General features: G+C 36.6%; 2 protein-coding genes across 2 annotated transcripts; both read left to right on the top strand.

The window, feature by feature from the left end:
• The first annotated feature begins 606 nt into the window (after positions 1–606).
• Positions 607–2,961, top strand: LOC102302570 (regulatory subunit of type II PKA R-subunit domain containing 1). The gene is made up of 5 exons (XM_005936047.3): positions 607–1,214; positions 1,296–1,372; positions 2,312–2,358; positions 2,531–2,740; positions 2,839–2,961. Exons 1-4 carry the CDS (start codon positions 1,131–1,133, stop codon positions 2,599–2,601), a joined length of 279 nt encoding a protein of 92 aa, XP_005936109.1. The 5' UTR covers positions 607–1,130; the 3' UTR covers positions 2,602–2,740; positions 2,839–2,961.
• Positions 2,962–3,499: 538 nt separating this feature from the next.
• On the top strand, positions 3,500–19,825 carry otoa (otoancorin). Its single transcript, XM_042226266.1, has 31 exons — positions 3,500–3,522; positions 3,907–3,938; positions 6,641–6,667; positions 7,438–7,512; positions 7,675–7,736; positions 8,327–8,348; positions 9,711–9,759; positions 10,672–10,813; positions 11,088–11,165; positions 11,264–11,457; positions 11,536–11,669; positions 12,068–12,186; positions 12,284–12,405; positions 12,763–12,868; positions 12,995–13,210; positions 13,290–13,460; positions 13,586–13,726; positions 13,895–13,944; positions 14,905–15,025; positions 15,114–15,232; positions 15,323–15,464; positions 15,561–15,754; positions 15,992–16,082; positions 16,248–16,368; positions 16,594–16,775; positions 17,288–17,437; positions 17,512–17,654; positions 18,116–18,252; positions 18,377–18,474; positions 18,925–19,078; positions 19,378–19,825. The coding sequence occupies exons 4-31, from the start codon at positions 7,455–7,457 to the stop codon at positions 19,458–19,460; spliced, it is 3,399 nt and encodes a 1,132-aa protein (XP_042082200.1). The 5' UTR covers positions 3,500–3,522; positions 3,907–3,938; positions 6,641–6,667; positions 7,438–7,454; the 3' UTR covers positions 19,461–19,825.
• The last annotated feature ends 537 nt before the right edge of the window (positions 19,826–20,362 follow it).

Here is a 20,362-nt window from a genome sequence, read left to right as displayed (position 1 = left end):
AAACATGTTAAAATAGTACAAAAACAACAATAAAACATAAGAATAAATAACATTAGTAGCACTTTTTAATAAGTCACACTATTAAGAATTAATAGCAAGTCTAAATGGCATACTAAGGGGGAGTAATGATGTATAAATGATAAATCAGGCACTTGCTAATACCTTACTAATGCTTAATAGTGTGACATTTATATAAAGTGAGGAGGAGGAGGACATGTGTGGATTCGTTTTTGTTTTTTATCCTGTTCAACCACAAATCCTTGTTTACATTTTACCACATATATTTGGTTCTGTAACCCCAGTAACATGCCAAGAGATATAAATATTTACATATATATATGTAATATGTAGGCAATGCCAACACATACAGTGCTTAACAAATGTATAAACAGTTGATGAAAACGGTTGCCTGTCAGAAGATGTTGTGAAGGCGTAATTGTGAGAATGAGATGGCCAAGGAGCAGTGGGGCAGTTTTGGTGACTTCATATCCAAATGATGGGTATATAATATGTCAAGCATATCGATCTGTCAAGAATGATACTAACTCGTTTTGAGCCGGAGAAAAAATAGTCGTCACAAGATAGAAGATGTAATCGGTTTTCCAGGGGGTTCCAAATAAAAAGTGTCACTGACATTAAAAAAAAAAAGTATTTTTCAAGAGAAATCTGGCCAAGAAGGCAACAGAAATTGCAAGGTATACATACATAGTGTCACTGTTCTGTAACGTGGCCAAAAAGGGCTGGATGGATTGTAATAAAGATGGTTTCAAAGCAGGATATTTCTTCATTTAATATATAACCCCTTTGTAGATCATGTTTACTGCAGCCTATTTAAGCAAATAGATCACAGATTTCAAAAGCGAGAGAGAGAATTAAATCGTTATTTAGTAGTCAATCACTTTTTTGCACAGCAACGGCTCAAACGTGGTATTGACGTATGCCGCCACCTCGCGGACACTGCCGTTCATTGTGTACGGTACTTCGTTTCCATAGCAACCGTTACTGCCAAACCACTGTGTTAGCAACGGTTGACTCGTGCTTATCGTGACTTCAGGGTTCGCTGTAGATTTGCAGTCAGTGAACACTGCAGGGTTCGCACTTTGACAGAAAAATAGCATTTTCTTAGAGAAATGATGGCTGAGACAGGCGGTGTGACCAAGCTAGACGTCTCTGTACTAAACGCTGAGCAGCAAGAGAAACTGCGACAGTTTAAGGTAACGTGTTGCATTTCTCAACGCTAAAATACCACCTTTATTTGTAAGCTATGTCCTGAAATGCTTTTCGCATTGACCCAGATCAAGACGAGAATCGACAACGAGAGGTATTTGAGGTCGCATCCCGAAGTAGACGTACTCATAGGCGACTTTCTAAGGTCTGCTCAAGTTCACATTAATATCACAAAAATACATGCTGAATGGGGAAAAAATGTTTGTGATGTTTTATTGTTGAACTTAACACTGTCTGCTTTAAGTTTAATTTTGTTTGTATTTGTTTATCTTACAGCAAGTGTTACATTTCTAGGGTAATATGCAAACTTTCATTTTATTTTCACTGTGTATAACATATTATATTAATAACCTCTGTACATTCAGTGGAAGCAGCTACCCTTTCAAAGAAATGTATGAAAGATTACAATGTATTTTACAATATAATAATACAATATATGTATACCCTGAAAAGGATTTACACCAATAAATGTACTGCAATATGGTTTCTGCTATTCAAGCTTAGTCTCTGTATCATATTTTTAACACATGTTACAACATCAGTATTAAAATCTGAGTTTTCCCTGCTTAAATTGATTTTGGAGCTGCCAAAAAAGGTTTTAACAGCCTCAAAAAATAAAAAACCAATTCAATAATTCTGGAATAATTAATCTAATATCTGAGCAATATATCATCATCTTATACTGTGCGATAGTCTTGTGTCTCATATCTTTATATTTGTCTGGGAAAATGGGAAATATGTGCAGTGATTTATTTAAACTTGTGCAAACATGCATGTGGATACAGTATGGAGCAAAATACAAACGATTTTACAAAAGTTTTCTTGTAATTTTGTTAAGTAGTATTCAGGAATAGTTCTCGAGGCTTCTTTAGGGACATCCCAGAGCTCTCTAGATATTGTCTGCCTTTTGCAACTAACAAATAAACAAACAAACAAACTTAAAATAACCATTCTTTTGATGGACTGACAATGAGCCCAAGTCCAAAGAATAATTTTAAAAGGCCTCCAGACAGCCCAAAGCTTAAAGCACCATCACTCAAGTCTACTTGAGCAATAATTTGTCATTTGCCACCTCTCCTCACAGGGATGTGCTTCACAAACAGCCAGCTGACATCCGTGAGTTTGCTGCAGGTGAGTTGTGTGCAGTGTGCATCAACACCAAAAATGGCCAGTTGGTCACTATTATTTATTTTCACATTCATCCTTTTGCCCAGTGTTTAGTTAGTGAATAAATATAAATACATATTTAAAGTCTGCCACGTTTTTTTTTTTACAATTTCTCTCTTTTGTTGGACTTTTTCAGATCACTTCTCAAACCCAAACCTTGAAGAAACTATTCTCCCCAAAATGGAAGGAAACAGCGAGACAAACTAAAACACTTCCAACAACTTCACCTATGTTTTCTCTACATTGATAAAAAAAATTTATGGACTATGTTTTTTGGAACAATGATGCTGCTTCAGTTGCTCCATTGTCCAGTTTGTGGACAAGGGTCCTAAAGGGTTTTATGCTTATTTAGAATAGAATAGAATAGAATAGAATTCAACTTTATTGTCATTGCACATGCACAGGTACAGGGCAACGAAATGCAGTTTGCATCCATCCATCCTGATTTATTAATTAGAATCCTTAAATGTATAATTACCTTGATATACCTTGAGTGGTATTAAATATTTTGTCACGTCACCACAAGTATTTATATAAATTACACAATAAAATGTTTTTTAAAGCCACGATCCACACTCTAGAAAGCCATACTGACAAGAAAATGCAAATTATTGGTTAACCTGGCTGATATACAGGAATTATTTATCAGTCTAACCCTTGAAGACAATTTAAGATAAGCTTGTCATATAGTTGTTAGTAGAATACACAGATCTAGCACAACCTGCCTAACAATAACAAAAAAATTTTTTTTTCAAAAAATAAGTGTTTAAATATAAGTATCTTTAGATGCCTAACTAACTAAATTTTACAGCTGTAGCATAAGTTTAAATTAGTTTAATTTGAGTTATTTGGTTGTTTATTAGACTAGAAAGCAGAAAGAAAGCACTAATACCACTAATATAATTAATGTAAACTTTTGGTTAAGCAAGGGGTCGTGGATATTAGGAATCAAACACAGACACCTAAACCATTTTTAAATTTAAAGAATCACTTTTTCCTCCTTCACAGTGTAAGTTCCATGTGCATAGGAGGTGGACATAAACTCTTTCCAGATAGGCGGGCCAGTTTATGATAATCCTTTTGCAGTGAAAATAGGATCGACTTGGCTAAACCAAAAAATTACAGAAGGTAAAAAGGTATAGGCCAACTTACTGCATTTATCTGGTGCTTCTTTTCTTTTTGGCAACTATTCTCTGTGATTATTTAAATCTTTATAGACAGATTTTCTATTGTTTGAATGGTACTACCAGTAACAGTAAGCTAATAAATAAAGGTAATATTAGCTAACTTAAAAAAAACAAGCAAAGTAAAGAATTAATTCAGCAGCCATAAGCAGAAAAAAGTTGGACAGCTGAAGGTAAAAGACATTAAGCAAGAATATTTGCATTATTAACTTTTTTCACCTTCCTATAATCTTTACAGGCATTTTTTGATGTGTAACAATAGGCTAATAAGTAAAAGATAGCTCGTTAGCTTACTTAGCTAAGTTAACAGAAATTTGTTTTAACATAGGGCAAGGAGCTGGTGGCACAGAAATAGTGAAGGTAAATGGATCAATGTGAGCTGAAAACACATGAAATAAAAACATCCGTATAAGTTCTTTATTGTTCTTGTAACCATTTCAGTCTGTTTAGGTGTATGTGAAAAACGGCTAATGGTAATAGTAGGCTAATGAGTAAACATTTGCTAACCCGTAACTATTAGCTTATTTAGCTTATGTTATGTTTGGAAATATTAGTAAGTAAATATTTAATATTAGTAAATGTTAAATTAGAAAATTTGAGCTTAACCCTTGACCAGACTTAAACTGACATGAGTGCGATTACTTGGTTGGGGTGTGTTTTTATTTTGATGTCTATTTCTGTTTCTAGTTTGGTCTAATTTGAAGAAGAGTTAAGAAGGAATTCAATTTAATTTCTTTATTGATTTTAACATAACAGTTAGGTAATAGTGTAATTATATTTTAACGAGAAAAGGATGTCCATCTGATGTATTATTGTAAAGAGACAAGGATTTAATTGTGCCCCATGTGTGATTTGCTTTAATCCCATTTGAGCTATTTAAGCTCAGCTACATGGACTTCTTTGAATACTGCTTGTTAGGAACTAGTGAGGCAACTGCACAGTGCTCAGTGCTCTAGATATTATGATCAATTTTAAAAAATATTATTGTTCTAGTGTCCTGTCAGATATTTTAATTACTTAATAGTACGATGGGTGAGCTAGTTACTGTTTTTTTAATAGTAGCCTTACCCGCCGGTGGCAGTTGTTTCATATTTATGTGCTTTTGCCCTGGAAAATGTAAATAGTCTTTTTTTGTTTTGACTTCACACTTTTATATGAAAAATACTTGTATATGAGCTGTGGTATGTTTATCTTAAATACAATTTAACTGAGATATTATCATGACATAAACTCTAAATAAACATTGTGCTTCACTGAATTTATTAGAATAACAGCTTCAGAGTTACCAATTATTACTTTTATTAATGATTTGTGAATGATTTTATTGATAACTTTTAGGTGAATTAATGTTCTCTTCACCAGACCTTATACGCAATTACAGCACTTAATTTTTGTTGACACTTGCTACTAATGTAATTTAACTAGTATATGTGCACAGCAGATGAGAATTACATGATATATATACATGCCCATACATGATATGATCAAAGCTCCTGGACCACTCACACATTAGACTTATTCCAGAGGAGGTTTGGAGGTCTGCAGTTAGGCAATAGGCACGCACTTGTTAGCCCTGCTCTGAAACTTTAAGCCACCTCAGCAGCAACTTTGCTTCTTTATGGTTGAGCTACTGCGGTTCATAAATGCTTCCACTTTGCAATTTCACATATCGTTAATCGAGGAGTATCTAGGAGAGAGAAAATTTCACAAACTTGTTGTAATGTTGGCATTGTATTATAATGCCACGCACAAATTCAATGAGCTCTTTTTAATTACCCATTCTTAAACAAATGTTTGTTAAAGCAGAGTGTTTAAATGCTTGATTTTGTCCACATACGGTTTTCTATATAGTTTATGCAAACAAATAACAGAATTTTATAAGACCAGATTTATATGTCACTTCACAATTTACCCATTGAAGTGCCCTCTTTCAAGGTTTTTCTTCTGTAGCACGATGTTTGTTTGATTCATACTTGATAATAACTATGCAACTCAATATAATGGCAAAGTAAACAATAATTTCATTTCATTTCATTTTTATTTATTTCACACTTGGTACTACAAACAAAACAACCACATCTTCTATCAACAAAACACAACAACCATGTGTGAAAAGGTTGTTGTGTGATAGACACACATGCAAAAGTTGTAGTAAGTTTCAGTAAGCTGCAGTACCAGCAGAGAGAGATATTTTATTTTAAACATGAAAATATCACAGAAAAGTGTTTAAACAGACATTACCAACAGTTACAGTGTAAATACATACTAGTAGCCTAGCTTAATTGTTCAAGGACCCTGGATTCATACCTTCCTTGCTCGCCAGCGACTTCTTGGCTTTGAATATAGAATCTCCCCCTGCTGGTACTGCAATTTCTGCATGTGTGTCCATTTCACACTTAGAATAGGCAAAGCGTGAAATGGACATGGTGGACCAGCATGTCTATTAGATGCTTTGCTGTGATATAGGATTTAATTATGAGATATACTGTGTATATATAAAATGTGAAAGTTGATGTTTCTTTTTCTTGTGTGATTGGAGGAACTTAAGAGCTTAATCGCACCAGACACGCCGTAGCACGTTGTAAAATAGTTAGGAGGTAGTAACTGTGGGGTGACAGTTCTAATTTTGCTTAATGTTTTCTTATTTTTTCTAGAACTGCAATACACACATGCTTGATTGGAAAAATCTGAGTTACATGAATGTAATAATGAATGCTCAGCGGTGTTAGCAATGAGTAAAGACAAAACTGTTTTGACTTATTACTGAGGTTTTGCCTGAAGAATCAGAAATTTTGTGAATTCAACGTGAAACTTATTTTGATTGTTAAAAAAGCAAATACTCACACACACACACACACACACACACACACAAACACACACACACACACACACACACACACACACACACACACACACACACACACTCACAGTGCTGTATTAATGCCATCTGCCTGCTTTGACTGTGTCAGTTACAGGTGGACATCCTCCCAGATCACATTAGTCACGAAGTACAGGCACAGAGGACGAACACTCTTATGCTTATGCATCCTGTTTTTTCTCAGATCTACCAAGGAGAAGACTGGTAATCTGTAAGTAACAACTAATTTATATATTCATAAGTTGCAAAAGTTTTTTTTTTTCTTTCTCAGTTCTTGTAAACTATTATTTAAATTTAACTGTAAACCTGTACAGATCTGGCACAGATGAACATTTATATTTTAATGTTTTGTTTTTCTCGCTAATAGATGATATACTAGTAAAGAAAAGATATGCTCTAAATCCTGCTCTTACATACACACTGTTGAGACTGCGTGGTTAAAACACTCATTTTTGTTCTAATACTCTTTTCATTCTTTATTATTCATAATCTGCTGAAATATTTAAATGAGAAGAAAAATCTCTGTCAAGTAAACAGTGAATTCAACATAACAGTATCCAAATGTTGGTGAAGGGAAATCCTAATGAATGTGAACCAAATACATTTAAAAAAGGTAAAAATGATAGGACAAAAGAAGAGAAGACAACAACGTGGTGCTAAAACATTGTTCCACAGTACATTGCGTGCATTACCAAACCTGTTTTTCACTGCAAGTTATCCTCCAAAGTCCTCAGAGATTCCCCAAAGGATGAATAGCTCACACGGTTACTAGGAAAGTGTGATCATAAATCCTCACTGGAGGAAGTATATCACAAAACTGGAGGTGGCTCACATAGAGACAGTTTCAACAACAAGTGAAGACCAATGAGGATTAACTGCATGCAACTAGAAGTGAAATTAAAGCCCAAGAATGAAGATCTGTGCCAAACATGTCATTTGTGTTCATGTTAACACGTTATGTAATACCATCCTGTCGAACAGACGCACAGCCTATCCACATGGCTCCGAAGGGAGGAGCCTGTTTGGTTCTGCTCATCTTGGCCTCTGCAGTTTTCGGTAAACTCCAAAAACATCACACTCCGTATACCCGTTTTACCCCTTTTTTATACTATATGTTTGTTAATGTAAATATGTGTTCTCATAGGCACATAAACATACATGTATGAATGCTATTAAAAGTGTGTGTTCATTAATACACACCTTTACGTGTCTGCCTAGCTCAACTTCCACATATGGGGCCTCAAGAAAAAGCTGAGTTAGAAAAAGTGACTGAAAAACTGGTAAGGTGTTTTCTGAATTTCACGTCAGTAGAAATTTATTTTTCAGGCTTAAGAGTAGGGCTGGAGCTGTCTGTTATTAAATAATTAAGTATTCTCATCAGTTTATCGAGTAATCCGATATTGAATATTTTTTATAAAGAAAACATTTTCTTAAATCCCAAAATAAATAAATAATCACGGTAAAAAAAATAAGGTATAAATGCAGCCAAAACTAAGATAAAAAAAAAGTGAAAGAGCCTTTACGCTGTCTTCTTAGAGATCTTTCTTACATTAGTAGGAGGCTTCATGCGTTTTTTTTTTTTTTTGCATGTATTTTTTAGTGTGCTAATAAATGAGTGCTTGTGTGTCTGTAAGCCTTTAAAAGAGCATTAAGAAAAGTGCGTATATCAACATTCTGAGGGCTGAGGTTTCGTCAACCTCCCATCAGCTTTTCCCCAGTAAAGCCTTTAATGGAGCGGGTGAAACACTGGCATTTACATAGTGACAATTGAATCATAGAGTCATGCATTAAACAAAGCATCAAAACGAATAAAATGTGTTCATATTCAGTTTGGGGCCAGTGATTTTATTTTATTTTTTTTCTTCATCAGATGAAGAAGTGCTACTATAGGGGTAAGAAAACTTTCAATACACTTTTTAAAGAGAAGAATGTGTATGTGTGTAAAGTACACCCTCTTTCACATTTTTATACATCACTGCGTAATAAAAATAATCTGTTCATTAAAGAGTCTTTAAGTTAGGCAAACACAACCTCAAATGTACAGCAACGCATGACACATTAATTACAAAAGTACACCCTTACTGCTTCCATAGGAATTAAGAGGATAAGTACCAGCCTGGTGCTTCAGCTGCCCTTACTGACGCAACCCCCAAAAAGGGATTCGTGTCTCCGACTGGAATCGAACCAGCAAACCGATCATTCTTCTGTGAAAAACATTGTTCACAAGTGTAATACAGTGGTCCCTCGTTTATCGTGAGATGTACGTTCTAAAAATAACCCGCGATCTGTGAAATCCCAACTTTATTTTTTACATTAAAACCCCTCACTACACACTTTATACAGTTTTCTCAGACAGGCTCGAAGATTTTCACACTTTTCTCTCTTGTTTAAAGACCCTCACAGTTTAAGCCTTCGTAGAAAAATAAGTCCAGTATTATATAATGAAACCAAAGATCAAACCCTGTTTTCAGGAGAATTCAAGATTAACAAATCAATGATACGGATGTAGAGGAAGCAAGAAGAATGAGTTGAGTAAAGTTTGACTGATCTGACTATTTTGTTGCTTAATGCGTCTCATACTGTGGTGTGCCTTATGGTCTGAAAAATACGCTAACTTCTACCTTCCTTTAGCATGTCTAGAAGGCTAACCTTTTGTGCGATGGTTAGCATCGTCCTCTGCCTTTTGGGTGGTAGCAGAGGTGCCTTTGATAGTGAAAAAAACGTTTCGTCGACATTGTTGTGTTTGTGAGGGAGAAAACTTACAAACATACAGTACAGCACTTCACAGTCACACTGCTAGAGATAGAAGATTTATGTAAATTTGACAAGCTGAACACATTCTGTACTGTACAGGGGACACGGCACGGAGGAGATTGATTGACAATGGTCTACAGCCGACCAGGACGCAGAACACAAAGCGCTGTAAACAACAACAACAAAAAATCATGCCAAAAAAAGATCCGCGAAAACTGAACCGCATTATAGCGAGGGACCACTGTACGTTCAACATAGTTGCCAGTCCCAGGAGTGAATTCCCCTGCAAAATGAATAGCTTCAATAAAAAATTAACATGTATAAAATCTTGGAACTGACACAGGGTGTACTGAAGCTGAACCTTAAAATGTTTTGTTGGAGTAATTGTAATGTAACTCCAGTCACCATGCTGAGTGTGTCAGTGTGAGAGTGTGAGTACCCTGACCACATTCTGTAATATGAGCCACAACTGATATGTGGCAAATGGTTTGATTTTACAGGATACCCAGAGCCTAATTTGATGCAGGTCAACAGTGTCTTCAACTCCAGGTAATTCGTTTTTGTATTTTGTTGCTGTCCTGAAGAATCAAGTGGTCACTTCAGTTATCACACTTATTTGGACTGTTGTGTAATATTTTTCTTTATGCTTATCCACTTTTTGTCGTCACCCCACTGAAACTTTTTGTGATTTCCATAACTCAAGAAAAAAGTCACCGTAGATTTTCAAATTGATACCATAGATGCATTTACTAAAAATTGTGGACAAGCTCAAATCTCAGTGACCTCGACTTAAAGGTCAAAGGCCAGAGGTCAAGTTTTCTGAAAATGTTGTGAATGCAATAACTCAAGAACGAGGCAATGTGGGATTTTTAAACTGATACCATAGGTGCATCTACTATAAATCTTGGACAAGTTTGAATCTGCGTGATCTCGACCCCGAGGTCAGAGTAAGTTTTCTGTAAGTCTTTTGAACGTGATAATTGGGACTAATTTAGTTCTCTTGTCTTTTTTGTCCCTCAAGTTATTCTTTATCAATTTTGTGCATAAACAAGGAAAAGAAATGTAACTAACCAACTAGTCTAAAACTTGGAGACATACTCCTTCAACGCTTATCTGCCGTTAAACCTAAAAATGAGGATTCGGTCCCAGCTAGTGAACTTCAGAACAAGGTGACATAAGATTTTAAAATTGGTACCATACATGTGTTTACGAGGAGGCTGAGGGGTAACACTGGTGGTTGCCAGTATTTTCATAAATAAGTGTAAAGAAAAGATTTGCTTTTGCTTTTTGCTGCAAAATGTTAGTAAATAACTTATTGATAAGCTATGACATTGGTATTTAACTCCATCTTAAGAATATGGTTTTGCCTGGTCAAATGTGTCTAGTTAATCAAAGGATATTTGGTATGTTTCATATGTGAAAACATTTATTCTCATCAGCTTTTATTTGCTCTCTCATTAGCCTTAGTGGTTCTGTGCAGAACAGAGACGCTAACCAGTCGAACGCCCTCCTTTCCACTTTTCGTCATCTCCTGACCTCAGTCACTACAGGAACAAACATGAAGTCATTTGGTCAACTCCCCGTGGATATTTCACAAAAAATGGTTTGAAAATATAAACATCCATACACCCATAATCACACATACTGTATAATCTATCTCCATTTCCTTAAAAAATATAGCCTTTTGAAATCGGATGATTCTTTTTGATGCACTCTGTATTAACTGAAACATGTAATTCATTTTTTTATGAGTACCAGGTTAGTCATTAAAGTCACTGATTATTTAAAGCAGCGCTTATTGTCTTATTAATAGTCAGTATGAATTTTTTGTTGTGCAGTTCTGACCGTTAATGTTTTTTCTGTCTGTCTGTTAATAGACTAACCACATGTGGAATTGCAGCAATCTTCCAGGCATGATTGAGGTGATGAGAAACTATTCTGGTGGCATATCAAAGGCAAGGGAAACCCTCCCCCCCAAAAATAAATGCAATGGATAAATTGTTACTGTTTTTTAACAGTCTTATCATGTCTGCCATCTATCCTTTTCTCCTAGGAGGATTCTGGATGTTATATGCAAGCGTTTGCAGCCCCTCTTTCCTGGGCAACTTTGACCACACAGGATAAAAACAGCATGGACTCAAATGACTACAGAAAACTGATGTGGGCTGTTACACCTATGGTGGGGCTTATGCCCTTCCTAAAAACAAAACTTCTGATGAACGTAGATATCCCAAAGCTAAAAAACATGTGAGTATGCTTTTATGGAATAATATTATCTGGCTTTTTCATAACCTTTCCTATAAATAAACCTGTTGTTGTTTCCAGGATGGACATGTTGAATAGTATGTATGATCGCATACCTCCTGGTCAAAGGACTCGTGTGGCTCAATGGGCGAAAGATCAGATCACCCAAAACTACTTCAACTGTTCAATAAAGCCATGGGTTTACACAACATTAAGTAAGAAAAGTCAGAAATCAATTTATAAAATCTATGTACACACATACAGTTCTGTTAGCATAACTTCAGAGGCTATTACAGTTTGATGGCATTTTTGATGTGAGAAAAACTGTAAATTGACTCATGTTACTTACGTTGGGACTTCCATTATACCCAGAACCTGCAAAACCCTGACTCTGATCTATGTTAAACCTTAATTTGTAGTTTTATCCCATTTGAACAATTTCTGTTTCAATTTAGTAAAATTTAAATGACCATACAGACAGATCCACCAACACACCACAGTCTCGCAAATACATTTTAAGAGGCAATTAAGATGCTTTGTTTTCTGCCTCATTTCTCTCGTTGCGCTTCTGATAAGTATAAATGTGCATTGTAAAACCTTGATTTATTAATAGAGCAGGTGGATATCTGCTCCCCTTCACTGGAATGGCTGAATTTGGAAGCACTGACTATTTTGGGACCCTACCTGTCCTATTTACCACCAAGTGATGTTAATTATTCTTCTAAAGTAGAGGTAAGAGAAGGATAAAGAAGAAATAAGACATGGAAGAGAAAAAAAACAACAAGGTTCTATTTTTTTCCTGGTTGGTCTGCTTTGCTTTGTCTTCTAGCTATGCAAGTTTTTCTCTTCAGCTAAGTTCAAAACCACGATGAACCCCACTCTGAGTAAGAAGTTGCTCCATAGAATCCAAGAGTGCTTCAGTTCACAGGAGTTTCCAGAACATGTGGAAAAGTGTGTATACATTATTGATGTACATTAGCAGGTGCAGGTGTTAACAGTAAAAATATTGATTTGTCACTATGGGGAAAGCCCAGAGTCTTCTTCTTTTTTGCTCTAACATGTCTGCTGTGAAAGAAGTGATAAGAAGCATTTCAGGAAAAGGATCTAGCTGTACATAACATGTCATGTCATTTTTTAAAAGACTGCCGAGTGGTTTTACTTTACCCGCTACATACCAAAATAACACAACATCACTGAGGTTTCTGATCTTAGATCTTATAGGGACAGAAAGAAACACAAGGTTTCACACAAAAATGTGTGAAGGATTTGAAATAATCACTACGTTGTCTGGTATTTGAATCTCCACAGACTTGGCCCACTGGCTTGCTATTATGATCCCCCAGAGTTGAATGCTAACTTCAGTGGGAAACTCCTCTCTCAACTGGACCAGTGTGACAGCTCCCAAATCAAAGGGGTATTTTTCACTTACGCTTACCCAAACTTTCACATTTATCTTCTTTGATCAAAGATTTGAATTGTTTCTTGAATCTCAATAGTGTCATAATTACTCGTTCTCTCTTTTATCCTTCCCAAACACAAGCTGAAGACACGGCTTCTCAGTTCTCTGAGGTCACTGTCAAGCCCTGCTCAAATAATACGAGACTTAAGCAGCACTGTTACTGCATTGTCTGCCAAAGAAATTGCTGCAATCCCTGCCACCAGTCTCACACAGGCTCTCAAAAATCTGGGACCCAACATCCGATGGACAAGGAGCCAGCTGCATGCTCTTATCGAGAAACATTTGGGTGAAAAGAAAGTGGGTGGATTCAGTTGACAGCTTGTGTCAGATAGCTGTCCTCATTGCTTGATACTTACCTCATTCTGCTCCGCCTCAGTGTAAACAGATATCCGGGATGGAGCTGATGAAACTTCAGCCCGTTGCAGAAGGTTTGCCAAACTGTATACTGAAACAGGTAAAAGCTGTAGAGGTCCTGAATGAGCCAGAGGGCCTAAAGAACATCTCCAAACGACTGAGCAGGGGACAGCTAATGGCCATGCTGGTAGGGGTGAGTTCTTCATGTTTCTTCATTTCATCACACCAAATACATTGTGTCTTAAACAAAAAGTATGTATTCTTTCTTTGATTTAATTTCTAAACATATTCTTAAAAGAATTAAATGTTTTCCTGTAGATGCTTAAGGAAATGCATCCTCCTGCGCTGGTGCCAAAGTTGTCTTCCCAGTTACTTAACGTCGTTTCTATTAACATTTTGGCCGATGCAAATGTCACCTCTTTGGACCAAGTGACAAACAAAACTTGGACTCGGTCACAGGTAGTGATGCTAAGTATGCCTTAGGCAGCTTCTTTGTATTATTTTGTTGAGTTTTCTAATTTATTTACTGTTACCATCCATGCATTGCTGTAGTAAGTATATGACTGATTTTGTGATTTTCTCTTTTTACTCAAAAAATGGTGCCACTTGTGGTGTGTTCTTACTCAGGCAGCATACCTGGCAAAGAAGATGGCTGACCTAAAACAGCTTCAATTTAGGTGAGAGAAGTATGCTGCTGACAAAATATCTGAAACTCTTTTTGGCAAAAAAAAAATCCTTCTAATAGAAAAACAGAAAGTGCATCCAAAGAATTTATTCACCTAATCGTTTCTACAGTTTTTGCTTAAAGCACTTGACTTTATTACTTGATTCATCAGCAAATCTCAGAAATATTTCTCTATAGCTGGATATTTGCCACAAGTGGTAACATGACTTAACTGTAACAGAAAACATTGTATTCATTTAAGATTTAGAGCTCTCTGTCTAAACTTGTCCATATAGGTTCTTGCTGAAGCACCTGAATTGGCCCATTGACTCACTGCCACCCTCATGGATCATTTTTATTGGCAGTCCTTTGACCTTTTTGAAGGATTACAAGTACAGAGAGAATACATTACTGCCTTAGAGCAACCTGTCAATGTTATTGCTTTTCATTGAATGCGTAATGCACGTGAACAGATTGCAGAGCTTATAAATAGTACAAATATGCTGCTGAGATTGACACTGCAAAGTTATTGCGGATCGCCCTGTGCGTGGGGCTGCACGGCATCAGTGTGTTGGCACAGTTAGCTCGTTAACGCATTAGTCTACAGCTCATTGGCCCTCACTTTCTGCCATGTAAACGCAAGTGTTTCACTTACATTTGTGACTTATTTGATCATATCTAGGAGCACCTGTGTGAATGCAAAGTACAACCACATTAAGACCAAGAGCCCCCAGTACTGATATGTTTTTTTTTTCTGCAGACTACTATAAAATCTAATTCACTGCACCATAAATTTCCTTACTACTTAATTTTATTCATTTAGTTGTTTCTGTGAAGCTCTTTAAGATTATCGTGTGATCTTTACCAAAGCCTTTAATGCAGGTTTACAATTTTCTTTGGTGCTTAAGTTATTGTCATGTTCTTGTTACTGTGTTTGTTGCTCCTTCATCTGAAACATTGTTGTCTAACACAGGAAGATGCGTTCGGTCCTTCAGGGCATAACCTGTAAGATGATTAATGAAGCTCCTGACAGCGGTGTAATGGAAATGGCTTTGGCCATGGCAGAGTCTCCAGAGTGGCTCTCCAAAGTTCAGGTAGGTATTTTCTCACACATAAACATCTTGTCTTTACATAGTGTGTGCAGTCCGCACAGAATAACTATTATAACAAACATGTTTCTAGGTAGGATGTGCTGCCAAAAAACTTTTCGCAACTTTGGTGAAAAAGAGAGCAGACTATTTCAAAACCATCACTGAACAGGAACTGGATAAGATTCCTTCAGTTTTGCTTCTTCACCTGCTGTAAGCAAATGGTGTATTTACTAGCTTAAAGTTTGTTTAGATTTTTTTAAGTTTGTGTTGAAATCTGTTTTCTCATTCCTTTTATCGTAGCCCTTCAGATGTGGACGATTTGCCTAGTTCTGTCTGTCCTATTTTCCTTGACAAGATGGAAGAAGCCAACATCAGCTCTTTGCCTCTTAATTCCCCGTCTCGTCCTGCACTCACCAAGAAAGCCCTGTTCTGCCTAACCAATGTACACTCAAGGATACACATAGTAACAATAAGTATTATCTGATAAATTGATCCGCTTGTTCAACAGCAGTTAGAGATGTCTGCTGTGTTTTTGTAGGGGACAGATTTATCCAGCCTCACCGGTGGTGATCTGCCCAAGCTAGGGCCCCTCGTATGTGAGCTGCAGCCTTCCCAGCTGCGTCTAATGAACCCTGATGTCCTCAACTCCGCTTTCCAGGAGATGGCTTCCTGCAAACATATTCCTCAACAATACAGGGCAGATATCATTAAGATGGTTCACCAGACCTTTGGGTAGGACACCCTCCTAATGAGCATTAAAGTTAACACAAAGAAAGACCATAGACTGTTTATAAAAGATGCACAAGGCTTCCAGAAAAGTTATGGTTCTTACTGAATATAGCATGAAGGGGAACAAAGCCAGTGTGCTTTGTGTGTGTGACATCCAGCTTACATACATACATGTTTTGTATAGAGCCAAACAAAAAAGCTAAAGTAGTAGTCTTGTGTACTTTTTTAAAACATCTGTAGAAATTCTTCTGATTGGACCGAGGACACTGTGGAATCAGTCGGTCCCCTTCTTCTTTGTGATAAGGTTGCCACGTCTGCTCTACCCAACAAAGTGCGTATCTGCCTTGTCCATTACATGCAGCTCATCTTGTGTTTGTTTTTGTCATGTTCATTATTAAGTCACTCAGAACTCAGAAGTGACTCTCCTGCTTGTGATTAAAAATGGATATATATTTTCAGTTTTTCTTGATGTTGTCCCTCTCTGTATCTCCGTTAGCCTTGGATGAAGGATGTTCTTCGCTACATAAAGTCACTGTCCCCTGATCCTTCAGATGCCCTGAAAAAGAAAATCTTTGCTCTTACCACCACTAGATCAAACGCAACACGTAAAAAGAGGGGTGAGAAGGAGGCATGCTTTATCTGTTTTGCAACAATTCAGTTTTATATTTCTGTTTTTTGTAGTTCTTGTGTCTCTAACAGCAAGAGCAACGCCGATCATGGTAATAGCAGCGTAACTTTTTATTTGAATCTCTGCCACAGTTTAGTTTTTAGTTTGAATTAAAATACATTTTATTTAAAGTGGTTTTTAAAAAGCCTTATGATTATATTGTCTATACCTGTAGAGATCCTGAGAGAACCCACTGAGAATTTGATTCAAGAACTGGGAATGGATAATGTGTACTGGTCAGCAGGAGAGCTGGATAAGATGTCAAACAGCACTTTCCTGGCCACTGTAGAAATACTTGGAGAAATCCCGAACTACAGTGCAGATCAACTGGCTGTGCTCAGCAAAAAAGCTACTGAGGTACAGTGAGACACAGTCATCTTGGTTTCGTTCATTCGCCAGTCTGTTTTTTCCAGCATTTCTAGTTTGAACAGTTGGCTTTGATTCGGGCACTCACAGTGAGATTGCCACAGTAATAAAAAGTTATTGTAAATCAAGGTGGAACATAAAAGTTTTTTTCCACTTTCCCACAATTAATAATAATTAATACAGCTTCACTAATAAAAGTTAAGGTGTACATTTTGAATATCAATATTTAAATAGTATTGAACCAAGATCCAATTGAGCAGTTATTATCCCTGTTTGTCTTAACTGATAAACTGACCTAGGTATAATTTGCTCCGCAGCTTAATGGAAGTTAGAGAGGAATAACGTCTGTGTAAATATCCAAACAAATAAAACGCTGCACTCTTCTGGTGTCAAAATTAAAACGCAATCTGTAACTTCTTAAGGTTGCATTTGCTGGTCTGTATGTAGAAATCCTATATTTAGTTATTTTGTGTTACTGTGAATATTTCTGTATATTTCTTTAGGCTTTTGGCCCCGTGTCACAGATGAACGAGGGCGCGGTCATACAGCTTGAATGTATAAATCAGGGTTTTTCTAATTCTGACCTGGAGAATCTCCCCTTGCCAATGGATATTGTAGAGGGAATTTCCCGCTGTGGGTGGACTCAATCACAGGTGAAGCATAGAAACAGCATTGCATGCTCACCGCTATATCGATTACACACATGACATGACTCATGTGCCAATAGATGGAGTCGTTGTGGAGGGGAATTGCCAAATATAACAATCTGAAAGCGCAGCAGCTGGGAGCTGCAGAGATGGTATCACTGAACCGGCTCATCTGTGGCCTGAGCTCCAGCGAGATCAAACAGCTCAACATCAGCGCCTTCAAGTTTGTCCACCGCACATCTCACTTTTCATTTTATCTAAGTCACCCATTTTTCCAGGCTCTTATTTTCACAGATTATTTTTTGTTAATCTAATGATGCATGACTGCCCACAGCCCATCTCCTCCCACCTCTGCAACAGTAGTGAAAGTACTTTTGAGAAGTGAAAATTCAAGTGATATCCTGTCATATGCAGATAAAAGAAATCTTAACCTCTGCCACTCATTCAAGACTTTTTAAAAGTTTCTTTTTTTTTAATTTTTAGCTGTGATGTCTTCTTATTTCTAAAGCAGTGATCATAAATAGTTCATAAATACTTTCTTTCTGGTCAGGTGCATAAACAAACCTTTTTTTTAGAGTAGACTCGTTCACAGGTAGTGATGCTAAGATTATTTTAACTTTAAAGAGCTGCACAATGATACAGAGTCACAATTGCACGATGTGTGAAAGTTTGTGTTTGTCACAGGAGGGCTGTGGGCTCGATGGATGGTATTAAGTGCTCCTTTCAGATTTTACAGCAATTAAAAACTCTAGCTGTGGCTGCGTTTGGGAAACCCAGCACCTGGACAGAACCACAGGTTGCAGACTTGGGCAACATACTTGGTAAGATAATATCTGCGAACAAAAAAAACAAACATTGGAATATTTCATAGAAATACCTGTAAAGTGTCACCTGGGAGAGAAATTAGCTTTCACTTTTGGTAATGTTTTCATCTGTGTCCCTAAGCTGGGCTGGATGCATCGGAGCTGGCTTCTTTGGACCCATCTGTCTTTCCATTTGTCAGCAGGACGTGTATCCCACTCATCCCTCCAAACAATTTTGCTGTAAGCAGCTTTTTATTTCCTACTATTGTTTTTAAGCTAGAAGCCAAACCTAGAGACCAGATTTAACAAATACATTCACTCGAATGTTGGGCCGTGCCGAAATAGGCCTACATACAAAAACCCTTAATTGATATTTTTACCAATATTTTATAAGAGAAAATTTGAGCTCAGGTGGACTGAGCTCAAATGTATACTATGTTTTACTTTTATTAGGCTCACTCCATTTCAAAGCAGATCATAAAAACGTAATTAGTTACAATAAGGCAGATAAAGGTTTTCACAGGGTACAGTGAAAGACAACAAATATTGTCATTATGAAGAGGATAAATGCATCACTAATAATATTGAAATTAAAGTTCGCTTGTTCTACGTGTGTGAATATATGTCAGTACAAATTTTGAATGCAGGACTTTTATTTTATTAAATGTTGTATGCCTGTTTTCCCTGCAGGTACTCTCTGCTGCTCAGCTGGAGGCCCTTGGGCCTGACAATGCAGCAATGGTGACCACTGAACAGCGAAATCTTTTGAATAATGATCAACTTGACACAGTTGAAACGGCTCTAACTGGTTTTCGTAACCAGGCACAAAGAGCTGTTCAATCAGGTAAAAACACAAATTTGCACAGCATTTAATTCCCACGTTCTTCGTCATCTAAATATTTAGAAGTATTTGGAACAAGTTAAATTTCATCCTGCCATTAAACGCTGCCATGTAGGCTTGGCTTATTCTGAAAAAGCTAATTTCAGTGTTTTCAACATAAATATGACTTAAATTGTTTATTAACAATATAATAACAATTATTATGATATATTTATATATCAATATGTAAATATTAGACTTTAGTTTTAATGACCTTTGAATATTATCACTGAGAAATCTTTATATTTCACTGCTATGTCCAGGAGCTCCATCGCTGGGTGCAGAGGGGCTCTCAGCCTTCATGAAGCCCCTTCTCTTGCTTCTCATTGGGTTTCTCCTGCTGTGAGTCATCACATCCATCTGCTTAAGCTAATTACAGACCTATATTAATAATAATAATAAACAACAGCTCAGCAATTCTTCAGGTTTATTTAGTGTTGAAGACGTTTGCACAGATTGATGTTTTATGATAATCTATACATGTTTGTGACTGTAGCTCACACGATTAGATGACCTTCTGAGATGTGTTAGAGTTCATTTACTTTGTTATGTGTTAATAAGAAAATATATTTTATTAATTGCAGAGAAATAGTTCATGTTTAATTTTCAGATGTTCTCGGTATGAGTCTGTTTTTTGAAAAGTTGATATTTACTGACAAAAACCGAAGAATGATTCAACTTAATAAACGTTATTGTTACGCCAGCAGCCAACAGTGAAGTTTGTTGAAAGAAATGACCAAGTTACAAGTGACTTTTTTCCCCTCTTTCTCTGAAATGATTGGTTTGAAATTGTTTTATCAATGCTAAACACGCACAGGGGAGAGCTAACTTTGACAGGTTTTTTTTAACAAACTGTTAGCTGTCTATTGATATTATTCATGGATGGTGGTGAGAAATATCTCAGAACTTGCAGCCTGTCCGAACATTAATGCAAAGTTACAACTGAGGTTCACATTATGAAATCACCCACATGTAGACGTTCATTCAGCCTTTCTAATTTGAAGACAATTTTGTTTTATGGCTGAACATCTTGGCTTCAACCTTTCCAAAACCAATTAAATTCAGTTATTTGTATTTTTTCGAGAAAATGGAAAAAGAAAAATGAAAAACCTAAAACAAAAAAATACCCATGTTTTAGAAATAAAAATACCTTTGCAAATGTAAATATGCAAAATAGTCTGCAGTTAAAAGCAAGTGTTTGATCTTTGTGAGCTGCCAGCCTCAACAAGAGAGTGGTCAGCTGAAAAA

Source organism: Haplochromis burtoni, unplaced genomic scaffold (assembly GCF_018398535.1).
Source record: "Haplochromis burtoni strain Fernald_Lab_line unplaced genomic scaffold, NCSU_Asbu1 Contig_204, whole genome shotgun sequence".
Lineage (NCBI taxonomy): Eukaryota > Metazoa > Chordata > Actinopteri > Cichliformes > Cichlidae > Haplochromis > Haplochromis burtoni.
The sequence above is the reverse complement of the archived record's forward strand: the minus strand, read 5'-3'. Positions and strand labels throughout refer to the sequence as shown.

What these genes read in the sequence shown, in the direction of transcription:
- LOC102302570 (XM_005936047.3), top strand. Translation starts at nt 1,131, where the DNA reads ATGATGGCTGAGACAGGCGGTGTGACCAAGCTAGACGTCTCTGTACTA. An exon ending in CTCATAGGCGACTTTCTAAG is followed by an intron (nt 1,373 to 2,311) that starts GTCTGCTCAAGT and finishes CTCTCCTCACAG; the next exon opens with GGATGTGCTTCACAAACAGC. An exon ending in CATCCGTGAGTTTGCTGCAG is followed by an intron (nt 2,359 to 2,530) that starts GTGAGTTGTGTG and finishes GGACTTTTTCAG; the next exon opens with ATCACTTCTCAAACCCAAAC.
- otoa (XM_042226266.1), top strand. Translation starts at nt 7,455, where the DNA reads ATGGCTCCGAAGGGAGGAGCCTGTTTGGTTCTGCTCATCTTGGCCTCT. An exon ending in AAAAAGTGACTGAAAAACTG is followed by an intron (nt 7,737 to 8,326) that starts GTAAGGTGTTTT and finishes TTTCTTCATCAG; the next exon opens with ATGAAGAAGTGCTACTATAG. An exon ending in ATGGGTTTACACAACATTAA is followed by an intron (nt 11,670 to 12,067) that starts GTAAGAAAAGTC and finishes ATTTATTAATAG; the next exon opens with AGCAGGTGGATATCTGCTCC.